At 47.2% G+C, this 18,973-nt stretch overlaps 2 protein-coding genes across 2 annotated transcripts; both read right to left on the minus strand.

Moving 5' to 3' along the window:
* Positions 1-3,785: 3,785 nt before the first annotated feature.
* Positions 3,786-8,958, minus strand: GSTT2B (glutathione S-transferase theta 2B). The gene is made up of 5 exons (XM_042829047.1): positions 8,795-8,958; positions 6,911-6,998; positions 6,201-6,351; positions 5,430-5,606; positions 3,786-4,661 (listed from the first exon to the last, which is right to left on the minus strand). The coding sequence occupies exons 1-5, from the start codon at positions 8,904-8,906 to the stop codon at positions 4,461-4,463; spliced, it is 729 nt and encodes a 242-aa protein (XP_042684981.1). The 5' UTR covers positions 8,907-8,958; the 3' UTR covers positions 3,786-4,460.
* An 810-nt stretch (positions 8,959-9,768) lies between these two features.
* Positions 9,769-18,826, minus strand: DDX51 (DEAD-box helicase 51). The gene is made up of 15 exons (XM_042829080.1): positions 18,262-18,826; positions 17,737-17,981; positions 17,456-17,606; positions 16,365-16,510; positions 15,956-16,027; positions 15,672-15,778; positions 15,037-15,145; positions 14,284-14,429; positions 13,465-13,663; positions 12,688-12,803; positions 12,477-12,593; positions 11,700-11,801; positions 11,170-11,233; positions 10,785-10,919; positions 9,769-10,304 (listed from the first exon to the last, which is right to left on the minus strand). Exons 1-15 carry the CDS (start codon positions 18,824-18,826, stop codon positions 10,278-10,280), a joined length of 2,301 nt encoding a protein of 766 aa, XP_042685014.1. The 3' UTR covers positions 9,769-10,277.
* Positions 18,827-18,973: the final 147 nt, after the last annotated feature.

The following is an 18,973-nucleotide window of genomic DNA, read 5'->3' on the forward strand; positions in this document are numbered from 1 at the left end:
CGGAGCCGGGCAGCGGCAGGAGGTGGTGCTGCCATCCCGCGACGTGACGGGCTGCGCGGAGGCCGGGAAAGGAAATGCAGCTGGCACCGCGAGTAGGGCCGCTTTAGGAAAGGAGCCTTGTGGGGCGGTGACGGCGACTGAGATCCAAAGAGGGCCGGCTGTCACACCGCTGCCCTTCCAGCCCGGGTTCTGGCCCCGCAGCCGGCTGCTCGGTCGGCACGGGCACCACGCACACCGGCGACCCTCCTTTCCCCTTCTTTCTTATACAGGATTAATGTCAGCCCTGCGTAGCCCCGCAGCGTTTCGCCGCTCTGTGGCTCGAGGACAGCGCTAGTGAGTACAGACACGTCTGTGACATCGACAGGGGTTGAACTGATCATAGCAAAGTCACCCTCGGTCAGACCCAGCTCTGACACCTCCTTATCAGCGCTGCCCCACAGCTCACGTGGCACACAGCCCTGCAGTCCCACACAGCACTTCTGTCACACACGGACCTTTGGGACCTCAAGGAAAGGGAGCTGGGGGACAGGTGCCGTTTCACTCATGCAAAAGGTTGGGAAAAGGTTTAGGTACCAAGCAGTGAGCTCTTCTCGGGTAAATCCAAAACTGGAATACTCTCTGTTATTTATTTTGCTCTGACAGGTCTTTATCAATAGAGATTACTGTCAGAACAACCATCTGTGAGTGACTTTTGACTGTGCTGTGTCCTGACACTGCGTCTGCAGTACCATGCACTGGTTTTTAAGAGGAATTCTTCAGAGTTAGAACCACACTATAAGATTTTGTTGTTGTTGTTTTTCTTATCCTGACTAGCTTTGAGAAGGGCTCTCTACACTCTTTAGTCCCCATCCAGGATACATTACCCTATAAAGCCTCTGCAAAATGAAGGCTTGTAGAGTACTGTGGCAGGTGCTTGAGTTCTATCAAACTCCTTCAGAGCAAGAAAATATTAAATGCTACCAGAGCGGGGAAATGAACATGACTGTGCCTCTGCCCAGGCAAAAGAGTTTTGTGTTTAAAATGCTTGCAAACCCCTTCTCTAAACTAGAACTGAGAAGCGCTCTCTGATCCCGGTGGTAGGCAGCAGGACGAACAGTGTAGGATCACTTTGCTTCTTTTTTGGTTCATTCTTCAGTGGAGCCTTTAGTCCTGACTGGGCTTCCAAGGGCTTTTCCCATGCCTTCTGGAAATGTTCTGCTTGTCTTTTTGCTGTTGCTGACTGCACCGCATCACCCACACAATCACAGAGATGTTTTTAATCTAGTCGTGTTATATGGCATTTTATTGCATTATTCTTCTTTAGGTTTCTAGCACAGTATTTTTTTTTAGTTCCATCACCTCAAGGAAAGCTTTTTCGCCCTGTACTTACGGTCACTGTCAATAAAAAATGCAGCAGATGTCTTGGGATGCGTATCTGTTTTCTGTAGATTCCTCTGATTTTGTGTATCCCAGCATGATTTTACTCTAGAAATCACAGGCTCTCACTTATTTCCACATAGCTCCTGGCAAGAATTGAGGAAAGTGAGTCAAAATGGCATGTTAAGCTGTCACAGGATGCGCAACCTCTCTCCAAATTCAGCTCAAAGGGGAGCAGACAGTGAACATTGCACTGCAGCAAGCAAAACTCTTGCACAACCTGTTGGGTTTGGCAGATAGAGAGCTGCTCTTGGGGTTTTCAGCCTTGGATTTGGAACCAGCTAAGATCAAATGACACAAATTAACCAGATGGGGGAAGCGGAGGGACAGCAGAAGGCAAAGTACAAGGACGATATGCTTTATCTCCATGATAAAAACCAACAGCAAGGCAAGTCTGTAGCAAAAGAGAATAAAAAACTTTTTTACAAATGTTAACCATAAAAGGGGGTTAGGGGTATGGAGAACGGCCATCCTTTGCTGGATGTGGCAGGGAACACGACCACTGAGGACAAGGAAAAGGTTGAGGTTCTCAATGCCTGTTTTACATCTGTCTTTAAAAGTCAGACGGATTATTTTCAGGGTACTTTTCTCCCTGACCTCAAAGTCTGGGATGGGGAGCAGAGTAAAACCCCACGGTTCAGATGGAAACAGAGACCTACTATTCCATCTGGACTGTCACAAGTCCATGGGACCAGATGGGCTCCACCTGAGGGTGCTGAGAGCTGGCAGAGGTGATTACCAAGCTGCTTTCCACCATCCATCAGAATTCCTGGTCAACTGGAGAGGTCCCAGAGCACTGGAGGCTTGCCATTGTGACTCCCATCTACAAGAAGAATCATAAGGAGCATACAGGGAGCCACAGGCCTGTCAGCCTCACCTCTGTGCCAAGGAAAGCTATGGAACAGATCATCTTGAGTGAGATCACACAGCATGTGCAAGACAACTAGGGGATCAGGCCCAGACAGCACAGGTTCACGAAAGGCAGATCACAAGTGGTGTCCCCTGGGGTCGGAACTGGGGCATGTCCTGTTTAGTACCTTTGTTGATGACCTGGATGAGGGGATTGAGTGAACCTACAGTAAGTTTGCAGATGACACCAAACTGGGAGTTGATCTGCCTGGGAGTAGGATGGCCCTACAGAAAGATCTGGACAGGCTGGATTGCTGGGCTGAGGCCAATGGGATGAGCTTCAATAAGACCAAGTGCTGGTCCTGCATTTGCTTTGGCTCTCACAATGGTTTCACATGCACAAAGCCTAGTCTTGAGGCTCTGCAGGGAAATATATATTAAGAAAGCTCTGCTAACAAGCTTCATTTGAGGACTGTCTGATTTGGCTCTTGGCTTTTGTTGTCTCTGGTCTGTTTCTACTTGAACAGAAGCTGAGGAATTTATTATTATTATTATAAACAGAAAGTTTGCTCTCTACAAAAAAAGGGAGAAGTTGGAGGAGTTTGAAGTTACACAGTGCTAAAAGAGGTTGCAAGGAGGGACCTATTTTATTCAGAGTGAAGCCCAGCCAGCTGGATGTGGTAAGCTGCAGGTTGCAGAAGAAAGGAAGTGGTTGGCAGCATGGCATAAACAGCCTCTTTTCTTTAGGCTCAGAACTACAGGCAAGCTGCTACAGCAGAGCAGCACCTACAGCAGTTACAGGTCAGGTGGCAACAGTGCAAATACTCTCAGGGCAAGTTACTGAGTTTGCTGGGCAGAATGAAAAAAGATAATAAAAATTAGAGAAAACAAGTTATTCTCTGCTTGTGTCAGCGCAGAAAATGAAAGCGCTTTTTGGGCAAACTTTGCTTTTCTCACTAGTGACATTTAGGATATCCTGCAAGCTGGAAGACCAGAGAGAGGATTGATCTGCCTGGCTTAGCTCATAGCTGGGGGACATGCACTGCAAACTCTGGTTCGTGGTGCCCTTTTGATCTAGAGGGCAGGTTTACTCAGGAAACTCAAATAAACAGATGGCTTATTCCCCAAAACCGCAGGTGCAGCTGAAAGGATATGTGAGACTGAGCAGCTGTTTTCATCTTCTCTGAGCACTGCTGTCACTTGACTAGCACTGACATGGCAGACACCTCAAACCCACTGCACCACACAGCCATCACTGTGGGCAGTGTAACCACCTAGCAGACCACAGACTTCCAGCTGAAACCAGTGTTAAACAAGGAGGAAAAAACAGTTATGCAAACTGGGAGGATTCATAATTCTTACCTGGGAAATGGAAGGGCAGAAACTGGAAGAGGACAGGAAGGCGTGCAAGGGGAGGCCGTGAGGAGGTTATGAAAGGGAACCACACAGGTCTGTGTAAGGAATCCAGGGCTGCCCCTTTCTCAGTTCTGTTTACAAATCCAAACAGAGCTAGGACACACTACAAGTGTAACAATTAACTTTACTGGAGAATATGTCATGACAGAAGAGTAGTGGAACATGAATATTATTTCAGCATTAGTTAGCTTGCTTGCTAAGCACTGCAATTGCCCTGGGGCTGGCCACCAGCCCCCTCTGCCCCCAGTACAGCCCCAGCCACAGCAGCATTCAGCAGCGGGGAACCTGGTTTAAATGCCTTCCATAGAGCTGTCTGGGGAAGGGATGGAGCACCGATCTGGTTTGAGGAAGGCTCCCACGTGGTTGGCAGTGATTTCAGCTAGAAAACCAGCTTTTCTCAACTGTGCATGAGCTATGTAGACGATGGCATAAGGCTGTTGTTGAGGATCTTCGTTCATGGGCTTCACCCCATCCTTCTCAGACCTCACTCGAAAACTCGCACAGCTCCCTCGCTCCGAGGGTCCCTTTGCTCTGATCTGTAACACAGCAGCCTCTAGTGGCCAGGAGCTCCCTTACTCTCTGGGCAGGGGAAGCAGCCAAGGGCTGCCTGCCTGCAGTCCAAGATGTAGTTTTCTTCCCTTCTAAGTTGCAAAAAGACTGTAATTGAAGCGCATTTTCTGGAATGCAGTTTTTTGTACTATTATTGGAGGAAATATTGAAATTTTACTAAAAGCTTACCCAAAATAATTCATTTTAATTGAAGTGTGACGCCCTTTGTTCTAATTGATTTGCTTTAAGAGATGTTGCTTGAAGTGCTCCCGCAGCTCAGGTGCCATTTTCTCAGCAGACACATTCTTGACATTCAGGATCTCTTTGTGTGCTTCCTGGAAGAGCTGCTTCCCCACGGCTTCTTCCACCCTCCTGCGCCACTCCGCCATCTGGGGCCTCTCCTCAAAGAGGTTGTAGCCAGAAGCAACAGGCTGCAGAGAGAGCAACAGAACCCAGGCATCAGGCTTCCCTGCCAGCAGCCGGCCAGGGCTGGGAGCAGAACGAAGCACAGACGTGCCTCTCCTTTGAGGCAACAAAGTCATGGAGTTCATTAGGTGGAGTTCATCTCTGCTTCTTAACCTGCAGGAAGCAGTGCTGTCCCCTGGGAGCTGCAGTGGAAGCACAGCTGTGGCAGACCCCCAGACTGTGTAACGTGGAACACACAGGTCCACACACACCAACGTGCCTCTTCCAAATCCCTGTGATTTCTGTAGCTCATTGTATGACACTGAATCCTGGTACTGGGAGACAATCAAATAGATTTATTCTCCCCTAAAACAGAAAGTGACCCTATTTCTACGCAGCGCACACAGCGCTACAGTTGTCTAGGAAGGAGGGTGAGGAGTCCCTGCTCTGCTGCTCAAAAGACAAAGCAGTGGTCAATGAGCACCTTACATTCAGCTGCCTCAAGACAAATGCAGTTCAGCTTCTCTCCTGAATTTGTGCTCTTTCAATCTCTCCTTCATCCTCCTCTGTCTACTTTTTTCCTTTTTTCCTGGAAGAAATACCAGAAAATGAAAATTTTGTCCAAACTTCTATAAAGAGAAATTCCCTGACAAACTCAATTCTGCTTGTGGTCAAAAAGGAACAAGTTTTAATTCCACTGAAGACTAAACTGCAGAGAGAAGGATCTGTCCTACAGAGATGCTGCTGCCCATAGCCCAGCTTGTAGATCTGACAGCACCGCGATCGAAGCTCACCTGCATGAGCTCCACCAGGGCCACGAGGTCTGCCAAGGAGATCTCACTGCCCGCAATGAAGGGCTTGCCCTGCAAGAACTTCTCCTCAAACTGATTCAGGACAACGTTCAGCTCCTCAATAGCACTTTCCAACTTCTCTGAAGGCACTGGCTGGCCTGCAAGGAGAGGAATCAGCACCTGGCAGGGAAAAGAACAGACACTGCTTTTTGCATGTTTCCCTCTAAACGAAGTCCAGGCCTCAAACTGCCTTCTTCTAAGGATCCCCCAGTGTCTGTGCCCAAGAACGGCTGTTTGTTGAACAGAACAAGCTGTTGAGCAGATGAATGTCAGTAACCATCCTTGCTTCCCATCTGTCTGTGTCTCCTCCCTAGAAAGTCTGAAATTTCAACCACGCGAGTCTTCTCTCAAGGGAGGGCTGCATCATCTTTAAACAGCTGCATTTTGTTTAACAGTGGGATGTTCCTTCTCTCCATGAAGCTGGGCGGAAGGCAGCGAGCTGTGCCTGCTGCTTGCTGTTCATACAGGGTACATTCACCATGCACACTGCTTGGTCTGCACTGACAAAGAATGAGCCCCACAGACTTCAGAGCTATGGCTGCAGCAGGAAGGATTCAGACTACTTCATTTGGGCAAAGATCTACTACCAACCAGCCACATCAATCCCAGGTCTACGTTTGTTCCTGTCACCCGGTTTGCATGCTCACTTAGAAAGGCCCAGCACACAGAGGGGTGCCGTAGCACTCTCAGCTCTCAGTTTTTAGTGTACCTTACCTTACATAGGAACACCTTGATCGCCTTCCCACGAATGTTGGTGTGCTGCCATGACAGGTACTCATCAACTCTGGCCTGTTTCTGCAGGTCAGAGGGATACCAGTGATCGGGAGTCTTGAATTTCCGGGCCAGGTACATGAGGATGGCAACGCTGGCAGAGAGCAGGACAGAGCAGTGAGTGGTAAGCTGAGATGAAGGCACCTCATCCTTTCTCCTTCTCCCGAATACTGCACTGCTGTGTGAGCAGCAGTACAAATGTAATTTAAGTCAGGTATAAGTGAGAATGTGTGATCATTGGGTGGTCACAGCACATGGCAGAGTTTGTGCTGGCTTGCTGGTTGCTCAGGGACAGCAATCGTCCATCGCGTTACCAGCAGGCCACCATTGCATGACCACCAACAGGCATCACCATTGCATCTGCCTGGCTGTGCTACAGTTACCCTGCAGACATTTTAGAGCGTACATAAACCACAGAATGAGTTCATTCCAACTCAGAGCTTAGCACTGCCAGGCCATCCTGCAGCAGGTGCCTTCTGACACATCTACACATTGAACTACAGCCCCCAGCTGAAGGCAGAGAGCAGAGGACATAGGGGCAGGTGTCTGAGCTCAGAGACATGCAAGCTAGCTCCAAGCAGCAGCTCAGAGTTTTCATCAAGCATCAGGAAAAACAGTGCTTCAGCAGAGGACTGAGCTTATTTGTGCCTTACCTCTCTGCCAAGGTGAAGGAACCATCCTTCAGTGCAGGCACTTTCATCAGCATGTTCACCTTCCTGAACTCCTCGGTCCTATGCTGCCCTGAGGGAAATGAGAGATTTTTTCTCATCAGTGGTGCTCAGCACCCATCTGGGATCAGCTGAGGAGCCCACGGGCAACACATGGACCATTTCTGGCTTTGACTGTACAGATACAGCCCTGTACTACTTACTGCCTGCATACCAGATCAACCTCTTGACAAAGGTTCAGAGTCCTTTCATACCAGCAATGTTTGTCAACTCAAGGCAGTGTCAGCACAAAGTTTGTGCTTGGAGGCACCTGTCCAGGGCACAAACACCAAGGAGCTTTGGGGGGAAGGGATCTCAGTACCACAAACACAGTGGGTTAACCACAGGGATAGTGAGAAAGAAAGCAATTTTTCCCTTTCTTTTTTTTTTTTTCTTTTTCCTGGAAAATGAGAAAATTCATATTAAAATCTCTTTATAGTCCTCTGTTTAGAGGAAACAAATTCCTATGATTCCATATAAAGCCACAAGAACTTTATTACAAACATATCAATAAGCTCTTTGCTCTTTGTGCGAGTTTTCTTTATCATAGATCAGAGCAAAAACAGACGTGAGTTTGCTTTTAAGCCGTCTTTTAGGTCTCCTCTGTAAAGCAGGCAGAGAGTAAAGCCAACCAGAGGTGTTTTGTTCCTTTGGAGTCCCGCTGTGCTTTGTTACCTCTGGACCCAAACCCAGACACCTTCATTCACGCCAGCCTCTTCCCAGCCCCTGGCTTCAGAGTCACACACGTGCATCTCCACCGTCACATCTCTCCAGTGCCTTTCCCCCTGTCATGCCCCCCTGCGTGAGTCACCTGGGAATCTTTGTGCCCCAGAAGATGCTCTGGAAAAGGTTTGTTTTCCCAGAACTTGGCAAACCCAATCTCTGAGTAATTCTCTTTCAATTTTTCCATTCCTCTTCATGCTCTCTCTGCTTGCCTGCCAGCCTCTTCTCATTTGGATCAACGTCTCACCACAACCACTCATTGGCAACAAGGGAAAAAACACTGTATGGGCTTTTACCCCAGCTGCAATCAGCCCCTACTGAGACAGGCCGTTAAGAGGAAAGCAGCATCAAGTGCATTTGGTGAGCAGCCAAGGCGTGAAGGGGAACACCCAGAGCAGAAACCACAACACCCAGAGGTTTTTCTAATAACAAGCTGGAGCCTCTCTTGTTTCTCTATCAGTTTGAGCCTCATAAACCTTCTCATCTTGCATTTTAAGCCCAATACATTCACTGAATTTCACAACAGACCACTAGAAAGGCTGAAAGGCAGTTTTTACCAGCAAAGGAAAGAGATACAGATCTCCAGACGTCCTCTGATGAAAACACACGATACCTCTCTGGGGGGCTCCTACCCTCTGTCAGTTGGTTCTGGAACAAACAAAAGCCCTTCTCCCTTCTGCAGCCCTCAGCTTTCCCATTCTGGCTGCTGCACTTCACCCTCCCCTGCCTTTGCCATCTTCCAGTGCTGTCAGCATGACTTCACCCCACTGTGCCCCACTGCTGCACCCAGAGGAGAACCACACTGTGCTGCAGCACGGAGCTCCCTTTACTTGAAAGGGGCGAACCCCACGCTGCTGGATGCACTCCCCATCGCCTTTTGGCCGGCACCCCGAGGAGCCTTACTTCTCAGAACGACGTCTCTTTTCCTGTCCCCCATTTTCTGATGAACTGTTTTCAAAGAGCTCGCACACAGCTCTGCAGAACCTCAGCACGAGGTGGGGACGAGGGCGGCAGCACCGCCCCGTAACAACCGGTGTTTCCACACTGGACGTGAATCCCCCGCCCGCTGCTACCGGGGGGCAGCGGCCCCTTCCCATCCCCGCTCACCCTTCATCAGCTCCACCCGTTTGAACTCGAACGGGATGTTGTTGCACCGGGCGAAGAGGAAAACTGCCCGGCAAGGCTGCGAGAACAGATCCAGGTACAGCTCCAGCCCCATGCTGCCGCTCCCTCGCTGCCGTCCCGTCCGTTCTGTCCCGCAGACGCCGGCACGGGGCGGGGCGGCACCGCGGAGGCGGACCCGGAGCTCCCGCCCCGTTCCCGACCGCCTCCGCTCCGCACCGCCCGAACCGAACCCGTGATGCAGCCGCTCCCCAGGACCCACAGGGCGAAGTTCTTCAACGTGTCATCAGGACCTGGTTCGGCTTCATCACTGTTCTTAATCACTTAATGATAAGACATGAAGGCAGTTGATTAATGGGATGCTGTGCCCGGGCGAGTTCGTTCATGGGAACTTGCAGTTCTGGTGTAGGGGGTTGAACACATCTCCTCCATTACTAAGCAAAACCAACTTGATAGGCTGGTACAGCACCCGAGCAGGAGGACAGATGCAGGCTTGGCTGCTGTGACAGTCACATGTTGCTCCTGCTGTGCTTACAGCATGTGAACACCTTCCCCGACTTGCATCCCTCCAAGCTTTCCAATACCCTCCCTTTTATTTTTTCTCCATCAATGTATTGCCAACGATGGTGTACGTTTACATTTTTTTACAACAAAAGCCAGAGCTGGATCTCTTCCTGCAGGTCTCCAAGGGCAGGTGGAGGCTACAACCACAGGGCAGTTGTTAGTCAGGGGCTGAAAATACCAGAGGTAAATATAGAATTAAGGCTTTTAAATTCATAGTAGACATGAGATGTTTTAGTCTGCATTAACAGTAACACTTAGCACAGCTGATGCTATCCCTTGTACTAAAGGAAGGAAACAATGCAGGCAAGGAAATAACAAAAAGACACAGCAATACAACCAAAAATCCACTGTCATCACCTCTGTATTTCAGAAACTTTAGGATAGTATATATAAAATCTTTTTAAAATATACTATGTCTATTTATTTAAAAGTTGCAGTTCATTCAACCTACAACGGTTCTTGGAACAGGATTCTGCTCCAGGCACTGCACTGCATGCATTCTTATGCTTTCATGAGGATGCAGCTCCTTGCACAGCATGGCAGAACTGAGCTGTCCAATTTCAGAGGCAAAAAAGGCACAACCCACACATCTGGTGACCAGCAGCTCCATCGGACCCGTGACCAAGAAGTGGACATGGCTCTTCTGTTCACTGGAGGCAGCTGTCAATATGCCAGTTGGGCAATGATGCAAAATCCTCTTCAAAAACAATTGCATTTGCTTCTTGAAAGCCAGTAAATTAAGCCTGTTTCCTGTGTCCTTGAAACGAGAATGAGGCATGTAACAGCTGATTTTAGACAAGATAAGCTTGAGGAGATGAGCACCGAGCTCAGGAACCACATCTCCTTGTTACTGTGCTGGTTATCTTCCGTGCCATGAAACACAACCACCTCTGCCTGCGTTCATTCAGACTCGTTTCTGTGCTCGCTCGACCTGTTCAAAATTAAAGTTGAGAAGATGACTGGAAATGTTCCTGCCCAGGGCCATACAGAAGGCACTTTGGGCAGCAAAGTAACAGTATCATGATCTGTTCTGCTCTGCCCCTAATAATCCAAATCTGCAACTCAAAATCGTAATTCTTCAAGAACAAAAGTTTGTCATGTCCTCAAAGAAGAGAGCAGAACACTTACACAAATCACAGCACAAAACTATCCGTTACAGTTCCCTTGCCCACCATCGTGGCAAGTTAAATGCTATCCTGCTTCTGTCCAAAAGCTCTCAACTTTCCTACTGGTGTGTAAAGGTCTGCAGAAAATGCTTTCCTTCACACCCAAACAGATATGTCTCAGTCCAAGAGAAGGCTTCTGGACACTAATACTTGTGCTTGTCATGACTTGCAAGGAACTGTAAACTGTAGCTTTAAATTTTTAATTTCCTTCCCCATTTTCTGCTGTTCTTCCCTCTCTCAGTTACCTTGACTGTCCTCTCTAGTTTAGACAGAGCCTCCTCATATTGCTGCACCAGTGGCTTTAACGACTTGCCCTTGACCAAGTGCTGCTTTATGTCTGGAATGCCAGCATCCTTCAACATCTGCCGAAACCTGCGTTCCTGCACAACAAAACAGACACAGCAGAAAAAGAAGTGAGTGCCTCCCCTTCGCAGGGGGCAGCCTGCTGTCTCTCATTTCAGCTGGAAAATGAGCACATTTTGGGATTTTCTGCCCAGTCACAGAGTGACTGAATAAAGATTTTCCAAGTACAAAACAGCTGACTGGAGAAGGTGAAAAGTAACATGAACTTCCTGTTCCTTACAGTCCTCCACCTTTCCATTTCAAATGAATCTCATACCGATGACATACCTGGATTCTGAGGACCATGCTGAAAGCTAAGCCTGCTTTCCCTGCACGAGCTGTTCTTCCAACACTGAAATCAGGAGAAGGAACATCAGGTCAGTTCACTCATGCAGTAGTCACTGCCACATCTGCTTCAGGAGCCTGACTGTGAAACTCTCCAGATTTAGGAGAAAGTCTGGATTTTCATGTTTAACAGGGCTAGCCATGTGCTACAAAGGATGAACATTTCCAGAGTCCATTTACAGCTGCTGAGCCTCTGCAGTGTTCTGAGCCTCTGGAAACCCAACTTGACATTCTTCAGGACAATGTTTCTAGCTCCTATATAACACATTTTATATAAAAGGTGCTAGATTTCTGTTTTAATACTACATTGCTCTCATGATGCCATGAATTAGCTTCTGATTTAAGAAGTTAGCTCTACACTGAAGTTAAAAGGAGTTTCAGCTCTGGATTTTTTTAAGTGCATGTCGCTTATACGAAGTATTTCAGAGAGCACCAGGCTCCAACATCTCCCTTTTGCCCCTGCTTTGTCTTACCGGTGAATGTAAGTCCTGATGAACTGAGGTGTGTCATAGTTTATTACACAATTCACTCCTTTAATGTCAATCCCTCGAGCAGTGGCATCTGTGCTGATTAACCTGGTTTTGAATGTACATACAGTTATTTTCAGGTAGCATCTCTGCCATTCCACAAACACATAGAAAACAGCTGAACACAGCACAGCTACTGCTAATCTCTGTTAAAACTGGGCAGTCAACTTCTGAGCACTAAGCATTCAAGCAGCACTGTAAGTCACAGGGTGTAACTGGCATTAGCTGCCTGTTCTAAGTGCCACTACAGTTACATATGAAAAGCTATAGAGCATTTCCAGGCTCTCCAAGCATGCAGCACTGAGCCAGACAGCTGCCAGCAGACCACAGGTTACAAACCTGTAAACATCTGAGCATTCCTTAAAGGTACTGAATGCAGACAGTGAGGTGTCAGCCAGTAATCAAGGAAGAATTTAAATACAAGGTTTGGACAAAAAGCAAATCCAAAAAATAAACATTTACCTTCTTTTGGGGGACATTTCACAGATGCAATCCCAATACAGTTATGAACATCACAAAGTGAATCAAAATTATGGATGGAAATGGATAGCATGGATTGTAAACCCAGCTGCCAATCTGAGCCAGGTCCCACGTTTTTCAACTCATTCCTGCACGCTGTTTTACAGGGGAGCCCTGTTTAAATATCCTCTTAATTCTAACTAGTTTCACACTAGAAATAGTGTATGTCCTGAGACTTACAGGAAACTCATTTAAGATACTCACAGTTGTATCTTTCCTTGTTCAAATTCCTTCATGGTTCTCTGTCTCTCGTTTGGAGCTAACCGAGAAGAAAACTCAGCCACAGTGATTCCACCAAAAGCTTGAACAAGCAGGAACAATCTGCAGGTGGATGGGACAGAAACCATCACCTCACCACTTCACTGTAACACCACCGTGGCAGCTATCTGCCAAATGGCCTCAGGAATATATTCACCTGTGAGAAGCCTCTCTGGAGTTGGTAAAACACAACACACGGGTGAACTTCTTTGTCAGCATGAAGTGCAAGAGGAGCAACGGCTTGGAATTCAGGTCACAAGGCATGTAACTTTGCTGCAGTCATCAGGGAAGAAGTTCAGAGACAAATTAGTTCTTGCCAGGGCTTTCTTCCCTGAAACTTACTACCTGTCCATAACCTACATAGACTTGGATGTTTTGCAACAAAACCAGTTCCCACAGTGCCACCCCCTATTTAGAACAAGTCACAGCAACACAGCACCAGGCAGAGGCAGGAGACCTATGTTGTTCTAGTGCTCTCACTTCTCTGTGGCAAGTAACAACACACACTGCCTTCTGGTCTACAGATGGATTTGTACTCACATGCCTTAGAATGCATGTGTAAAATACAACTTGAGACGGGCAGTTGAGAAGTGTACATTGCTGCTTATCTCCACTCCCTTTTGCAAGCAAATTTAATTTGGTATGAAGAGTTTAATTTTAAAGAATTCCAGTCCTAACCAAACAAACATAAATGAGAAAACAGTTGAGTGAAGGCAGAGCTCTTGGAGTCACAAAAACTCCCAAAGCCACTTTCTCTCGGCATCTCTGTAACACGAGTCATTGAAGGAAAGGTGTATTTATTCATAGGCTACAAACATCACTAGATATCCCAGCGTTAAACTAATCTCAAAGTCTAATTTACTCAAACACCTTCTTTTTTCCAACAGCTACCAAATAGGTTACTTCTACATTTGCAAGAGAATTCATATCATACCGACAGCCCCTCAGGCAGGGTGTACTTCTCTTCAGAATCCTGTTTGGTCTCTGTTCCATCTCCGAGTGTTTTTTTCTCAGAGTAGACAGACGTGAAGAGGCGAGGCTGAAACAAGCCCAACTGCTGCAGCTTCTCTGGGTCCTGGGTCAGCGTAGCTGAAAACAGCAGTTTCTGTAAGGGTATCTGAGGGTAACAGCAGCTGAAATGAACAGCATATGGAAACTGAACTCTGAGGACAGGGCAAAGGAATCCCCCCCACGTGCCTTCAGATGATGTTATGAGGGAAACAATTAACTCTTTTTGACACCCATTTCCCACACTGGTAAGATCTTTCCCACTCTCCTTTAACAGTGGAGCTCACAGATGGAACTGGATCAGCATTCTCAACTCAACTGCTCAACCCTCATTTGTTACCTTGCGCCCCAGTCACCCCTGCCCCAATCCGAGTCGCTTCCTTCTTTCGCTGCTGATCTCGGTTTCTGATGCATCTCTGCCATGCTATTTGAAAAGAGCAGCTGCAGATGCACAGTTCAGCACTTCCCTTCAAATTACTCAAGTATGTCAGAGGGCAGTGCTATTGTTTGCTGTGTAAATGATTCAGAGACTTGCACTATTTGTGTATTCTTTGGATGCTGCTTTAGTCTAGTTGAGGAACGCCTGAAGAAGACAATACTTAGATTTCAGCCTAAAAGACATCCTTTAATACCAGCTGTTCACTGCCTGCTTTTTCAAGCTTTGAAGAAGTAGTTGCCTCACTTTGGCAGACAATTCTCTGAATATCCTTGCAAACAGTTCAAAGAAATGCATTTTGCAGCTTACCCAGCTGCTGTTACAGGCCCTGGTTTGGTCCTCTGAAAAAGTGTACTGGAACCAGCTTCATTTTCTGCGTGGAATGCAGCTTTGACAACTTGGTTCAGCCAATTCTGGTGCATGTCATCAATCATACGGTCAGCTTCATCTATGATCTGTAGCCACAAAGACAAAAAAACCTACATGTTAAACACTGTCTTGAACGTGGCAGCTCATTTATTTATTTAAATCTATAACAGTGAGCCAGAATCCAAGACGTATAAAAGCTTCTTGTCAACAGAAATGCTTACTTTGCCCATCTTTTCTCAAATGAAGGCACACATTTCTATCCCAAAACCGAATTCTGCTTTCATTTCAGTTGCTCAGAAGCCAACCGGACACTCAAACTACACACAAGTTCATTTGCACTTTTGCAAATACATGCTTGTATTTAAGAGAAAATACTTCAAACCCTAATTAAGATGGAAGCCATGTCTCTATACAGATTCCAATATGGTGGAATTAACTTGAAACCCTAATAATTAACCCTGGGGAGAAAAAAACACCACCACACACTATTTTTTGTGTCTGCAAGGGTAAGTAAGCGTCATGAGTGGGAATAGAACTTCTCATCTTAAGGCAGCTGCATGAACTGCCTGAAGCACGAACCAAGTACACACAACAGTTCCAACAGATATATTTATGCCCTATGCAAGAACAAAGCAAGAATTACAGACCCAACAGCCCCTGCTCTGCAATGGGAGACGTGTGGAGGTGACTCACCAGGAAGCGAAGCTGCGTCAGGCTGAACCCTGGGGTCTTGGTGATGTGATCTGCGAGCCGCCCTGGTGTGGCCACAATAATATCAGCAAGGCTGCAGTAGCCTGTCACCCTGCAAGAACAAGCTGCTCATCAGTAAGTTGCTCCCCATGCAGTAAAGCATGTAACAGAGATCTTTGTTAAGAAGGCCCGAAGATTTTCCACGTGTTTTTTCATTTATAGTAATTTTAGAATTGCAATTCAAATATCCAATTTACCAGCAAACAAAAGCAATACTGGGCACTAAATCCTGCTCTCCATTGTACCCCGTTTAAACAAAAAGTAACATTCTTGGATGCAAGTCAGAAAAGAACACTTAAGGAAAGTTGCAGCAAAAAGCAGTCAGTCAGTTGTTTCTGTGGGCACACAGTGTTTTGTTCTACTCAGGTAGTGAAGAGACCTAAAAATCTGAAAAATGTAACAACTGCAAGAAAGAACTGAAGCAGGCACCTGGGAAAGAAAAACAAAAACAACCTCTAGCATATAAACCCACTATCCAAAATCTTCTCGCACGATGGTGCAATACAACAGTTTGACCTCTGCTTGTGGGGATTAGAGTTTACAACCTCTATAAACCTTATCAAAAGACCACAACCTACTTTTTCTGGACAAGCATTTCTTGCTCCTTTGCGAAAGATTTCTGGCCAGTAATCAATACAACCTTCAGACCTGTCCCATCGGTGTAAATGTTGAACACTTTACTCACCTGTAAAGAGACGGGCTTTGTTAGCTGCAAGAAAATCAGTGAAACTGATACTTTTCATTAACAATCCCACTGACAGAGCATTCAGCCTGCTTTCCTGAACAGCCATGCAAATATTTACTGCGTCAGCCCTTCTTTCAGCACAGTTCTGCTCAGCAAGAAAGGTGAAGAGCTACTTACCTGTTGAGCCAGTTCCTTGGTGGGCAGAACAACCAGAGCTCGCACTTGGCAAACTACCCTATCCAGCAGAACCTGTAAAAACAAAGGTCAAATAAGGCCCTAACACAACGGGGTGAGAAGGAGTTTCTTTAAACTAATGAGAAGAGAGAGGCTTCACACGTCCTCCCAGAGTTTTACATTTCTGTTTTATTCCCTTTCAACTCCTCGTGTTTTGTCAGCTGTCTGCAAAAAAGCAGTGAGCACAAGTGGGTTCATGTAGACCCTTCAGACAGCTCTGAGCAAAAAATCCCTGCTGACTGGCATTCACAAGTTTCTCGGCTTTCTCATCTACTTTTAAGTTCAAGTTTTGCCTGAACAAAAGCAACTCCACGTTTTCCCTACAGGTATTTTGCTGGTAGTAAAAACTCACCTGCACTATTGGGATGACAAAAGACAGGGTTTTTCCACTGCCAGTGGGTGCTGAGACACAGATGTCCCTGGGGCGGTATCCTCCCTGCCCCATCAAATACCCATTGGATGCACTCTGCAGAACAGCAGGTATCACCTCTGCCTGAACTGAACAGAAATGGAAACACACATTACTTGCAGAGTTAATTAACTAGACTAAGACTGGTTTATCTAGGAAATCCACGTTGTATACAACAAATCTGTGTCCACATCTGTACCACTGCTGCTGCGGGTGTAAGACTAGAAGAAGTAGAACCAGTACAGATACTGTCTGCTTTTTCCTCCAGGTCTTTTTCATTTGTGAGCTTAGCACTGGGCACAGAGATTTCCTTCCCCAAGAATTCAGCTATTTCTTACGCTCAGAATAGATGTTACTCTGTCAAATACTGTTTTCAACACATGCCCATATTGTTGTATTCATATTGGGATGGTACTGGGCAGACTTAAAACCCACGGATACTTGTCTGTGAGCATCCTTTTTTTTGAAGTACACAAGATATGCACCAAGGAAAATCAGCATTACCTGCCAAGGAGCAAAACAAACACTTTCCATAGGCTTTGAAGTCATTCAAGTTTGCTGCAAGAGAGTTTGCTACAAGGACTGAAACAAACAGTCCTGTAAAAACAACAGCTATGACTGCCAGCTGTGAACTCTCTTATTTCCCTGCCTCACAACTTGTCCTCACAAACCAGCAATCCTGTTTCATCTGTGAGGTTTAGCAGCCAGGGAACTAAGTAGAAGAAGTGGAATAACAAAAGCAAGCTCTCCCTCTTTCGGTTTCTGGGAGCTATTGCTTCAAAACATTTTGTGTAGCTGCATTTATGACTAGATTACTAGTCATACTAGTAATTATAAAATATATATAAAATACTAGTAATTACCTCAATTACTAGAACACACACCTCATGAAAACAGAGGTTAAAAACTGAATTCATTAATGCATTAAGCTTGCTTTTGTTTCATGCTTCATCTCATTGACTACACAACTCATAGAGCAAGAGTGAAGGAAATATGTAAACAAATTTAGAGAAAGAAGAGCACTAACAAGGTACCTGGAAAAAAGGACTCTATTCCATTCATTTGCAGCTTTTTCAACAGCTTGGGGTGAATTCCTGGGACATCTCTGATTGGAATTAGATTCTCTTTAATACGTTTTTGCACTAGCTTGGGTTGAGCAAGCCAGTGTGGCAAGAAGGGCTGTACCTGAGGTGAGAGAAAAAGAGAGTAGCAAGGTGCTTTTTGCCACCAAACAGACAAAGCTATATACTAAATACATGCTAATAAGGCACCTTTTCATTCCTAGCTATCATCAAAATTCAGTCAAGGCAATTACCTTCTGCACAGGCTTTTTATCATAATCTCCAAGAACTGCCAGGCTGGAAGGTGGTGGTTGTGCTTCTTCCTCCAAGGCTGCCGAGGGCAGCTCCTCCTCTGCACTTTGGTTTCCTTCAGCTCCTTCACTGCTCTCCTTCTTCCTCGCGTCAGCCCCTTCAGATCCCTCATCCCTCTTTTTCCTTTTAGAGGATTTTTTTTTAAGGTTGCTCCTGTCTTCCCGCTGTTTGGTGTCTCCTTCAGAATCTAGGTAACAGCAACGCAGAGCTATAGATCACAACGTGCCACAGAAAAGGGATACGGGGAATGTTTTCCATCACAGAACTTAACCAAGCTTATCCCCGAATTCAAGCACAAGAGCCAAACGTTGCTTTGGTGTTACAGGGGCAGCTGAGCACCGTGCTGACACGCAGCCCTCTTTCCCTTACACTGCACCGGTCCCCGATGTTTGCAATATCGTGTTTTCTGCTAGAAAAGGAATTGCTCAGGAAGCAGATGGCGGTGAGGGCGGCAGTGTCACCGTTACCTGCCCCAGGGCCCGGCTCTCTCTCTCTCTTCCTCTTCAGTACCGCACTGCCGCCCTCGCATTCCTTCCTCAGCCCTTCCCGGCCCTGCGCGGCGCCTTCTACGTTTCTCTTCCCCTCCGCGGCTCCATCCTCCGGCCCCGCTCCGCCGAGCTCCCGCTGCCGCCTCAGCTGCCGGGCCTTCGCCTGCTCACGGAGCCGCTCCAGCAGGGTCCGAGCCCGCTCCTCCTGCGCCTCGTGGTTCGCATCCTCCTCCTCCTCCTCCTCCTCTCCGACGTACCTGAAACGGCCGACAAGCAGCCCGTCACGCACGGCCGCCACGCATGGCCGTAGCCCCGCGCCGCGCCGCCCACCTGCTGACCGCGAACAGCGCCATGGCCGCCTGAGTGGGGCGCCCCGTGATGACGTCACGATCTCGCGCGACGGAAGACTCCAGAAAGGCGGGAGAGGGCGCCGAGGAGTCGGGAACGCCCGCGCCCTGAGGGGAGGTGGAGCCAAGATGGCGGCCGAGGGGAACGTCGAAGCCGTGAGCCCGGCGCGGCGCTGACTGCAGGACGGCCTAAGCATGTCTAGGGCAACAGAGGTCTAAGCGCACCTACGGAGCACAGTGAGGTAGAGACGGCCCTGTGGCACTGCTGCACTCCCCTGCAGCATAACTGTGAAGTACCAGCTCCTACGCGTGGAAACAAATCAAAATCCTCCATTTGTTTTAAC

The sequence above is a fragment of the Centrocercus urophasianus genome, unplaced genomic scaffold, assembly GCF_019232065.1.
Source record: "Centrocercus urophasianus isolate 14NV4802_14NV808 unplaced genomic scaffold, USGS_Curo_1.0 seq_30, whole genome shotgun sequence".
Taxonomy (NCBI): domain Eukaryota; kingdom Metazoa; phylum Chordata; class Aves; order Galliformes; family Phasianidae; genus Centrocercus; species Centrocercus urophasianus.

Bases quoted from the DNA above. Each gene is read 5' to 3' on its own strand.
- GSTT2B (XM_042829047.1), bottom strand. From the start codon at position 8,906: ATGGGGCTGGAGCTGTACCTGGATCTGTTCTCGCAGCCTTGCCGGGCA. The intron at 6,352-6,910 runs GTAAGGCACAAA...GCTCTCTGCCAG, and splicing joins TCCTTCACCTTGGCAGAGAG to CGTTGCCATCCTCATGTACC. The intron at 5,607-6,200 runs GTAAGGTACACT...TTTCCCTGCCAG, and splicing joins TCAAGGTGTTCCTATGTAAG to GTGCTGATTCCTCTCCTTGC.
- DDX51 (XM_042829080.1), bottom strand. From the start codon at position 18,826: ATGCTTAGGCCGTCCTGCAGTCAGCGCCGCGCCGGGCTCACGGCTTCG. The intron at 17,607-17,736 runs GTAATTGCCTTG...CTCTCACCTCAG, and splicing joins ATAAAAAGCCTGTGCAGAAG to GTACAGCCCTTCTTGCCACA. The intron at 11,234-11,699 runs GTAAGACAAAGC...TCCTGATTTCAG, and splicing joins ATCAGGACTTACATTCACCG to TGTTGGAAGAACAGCTCGTG.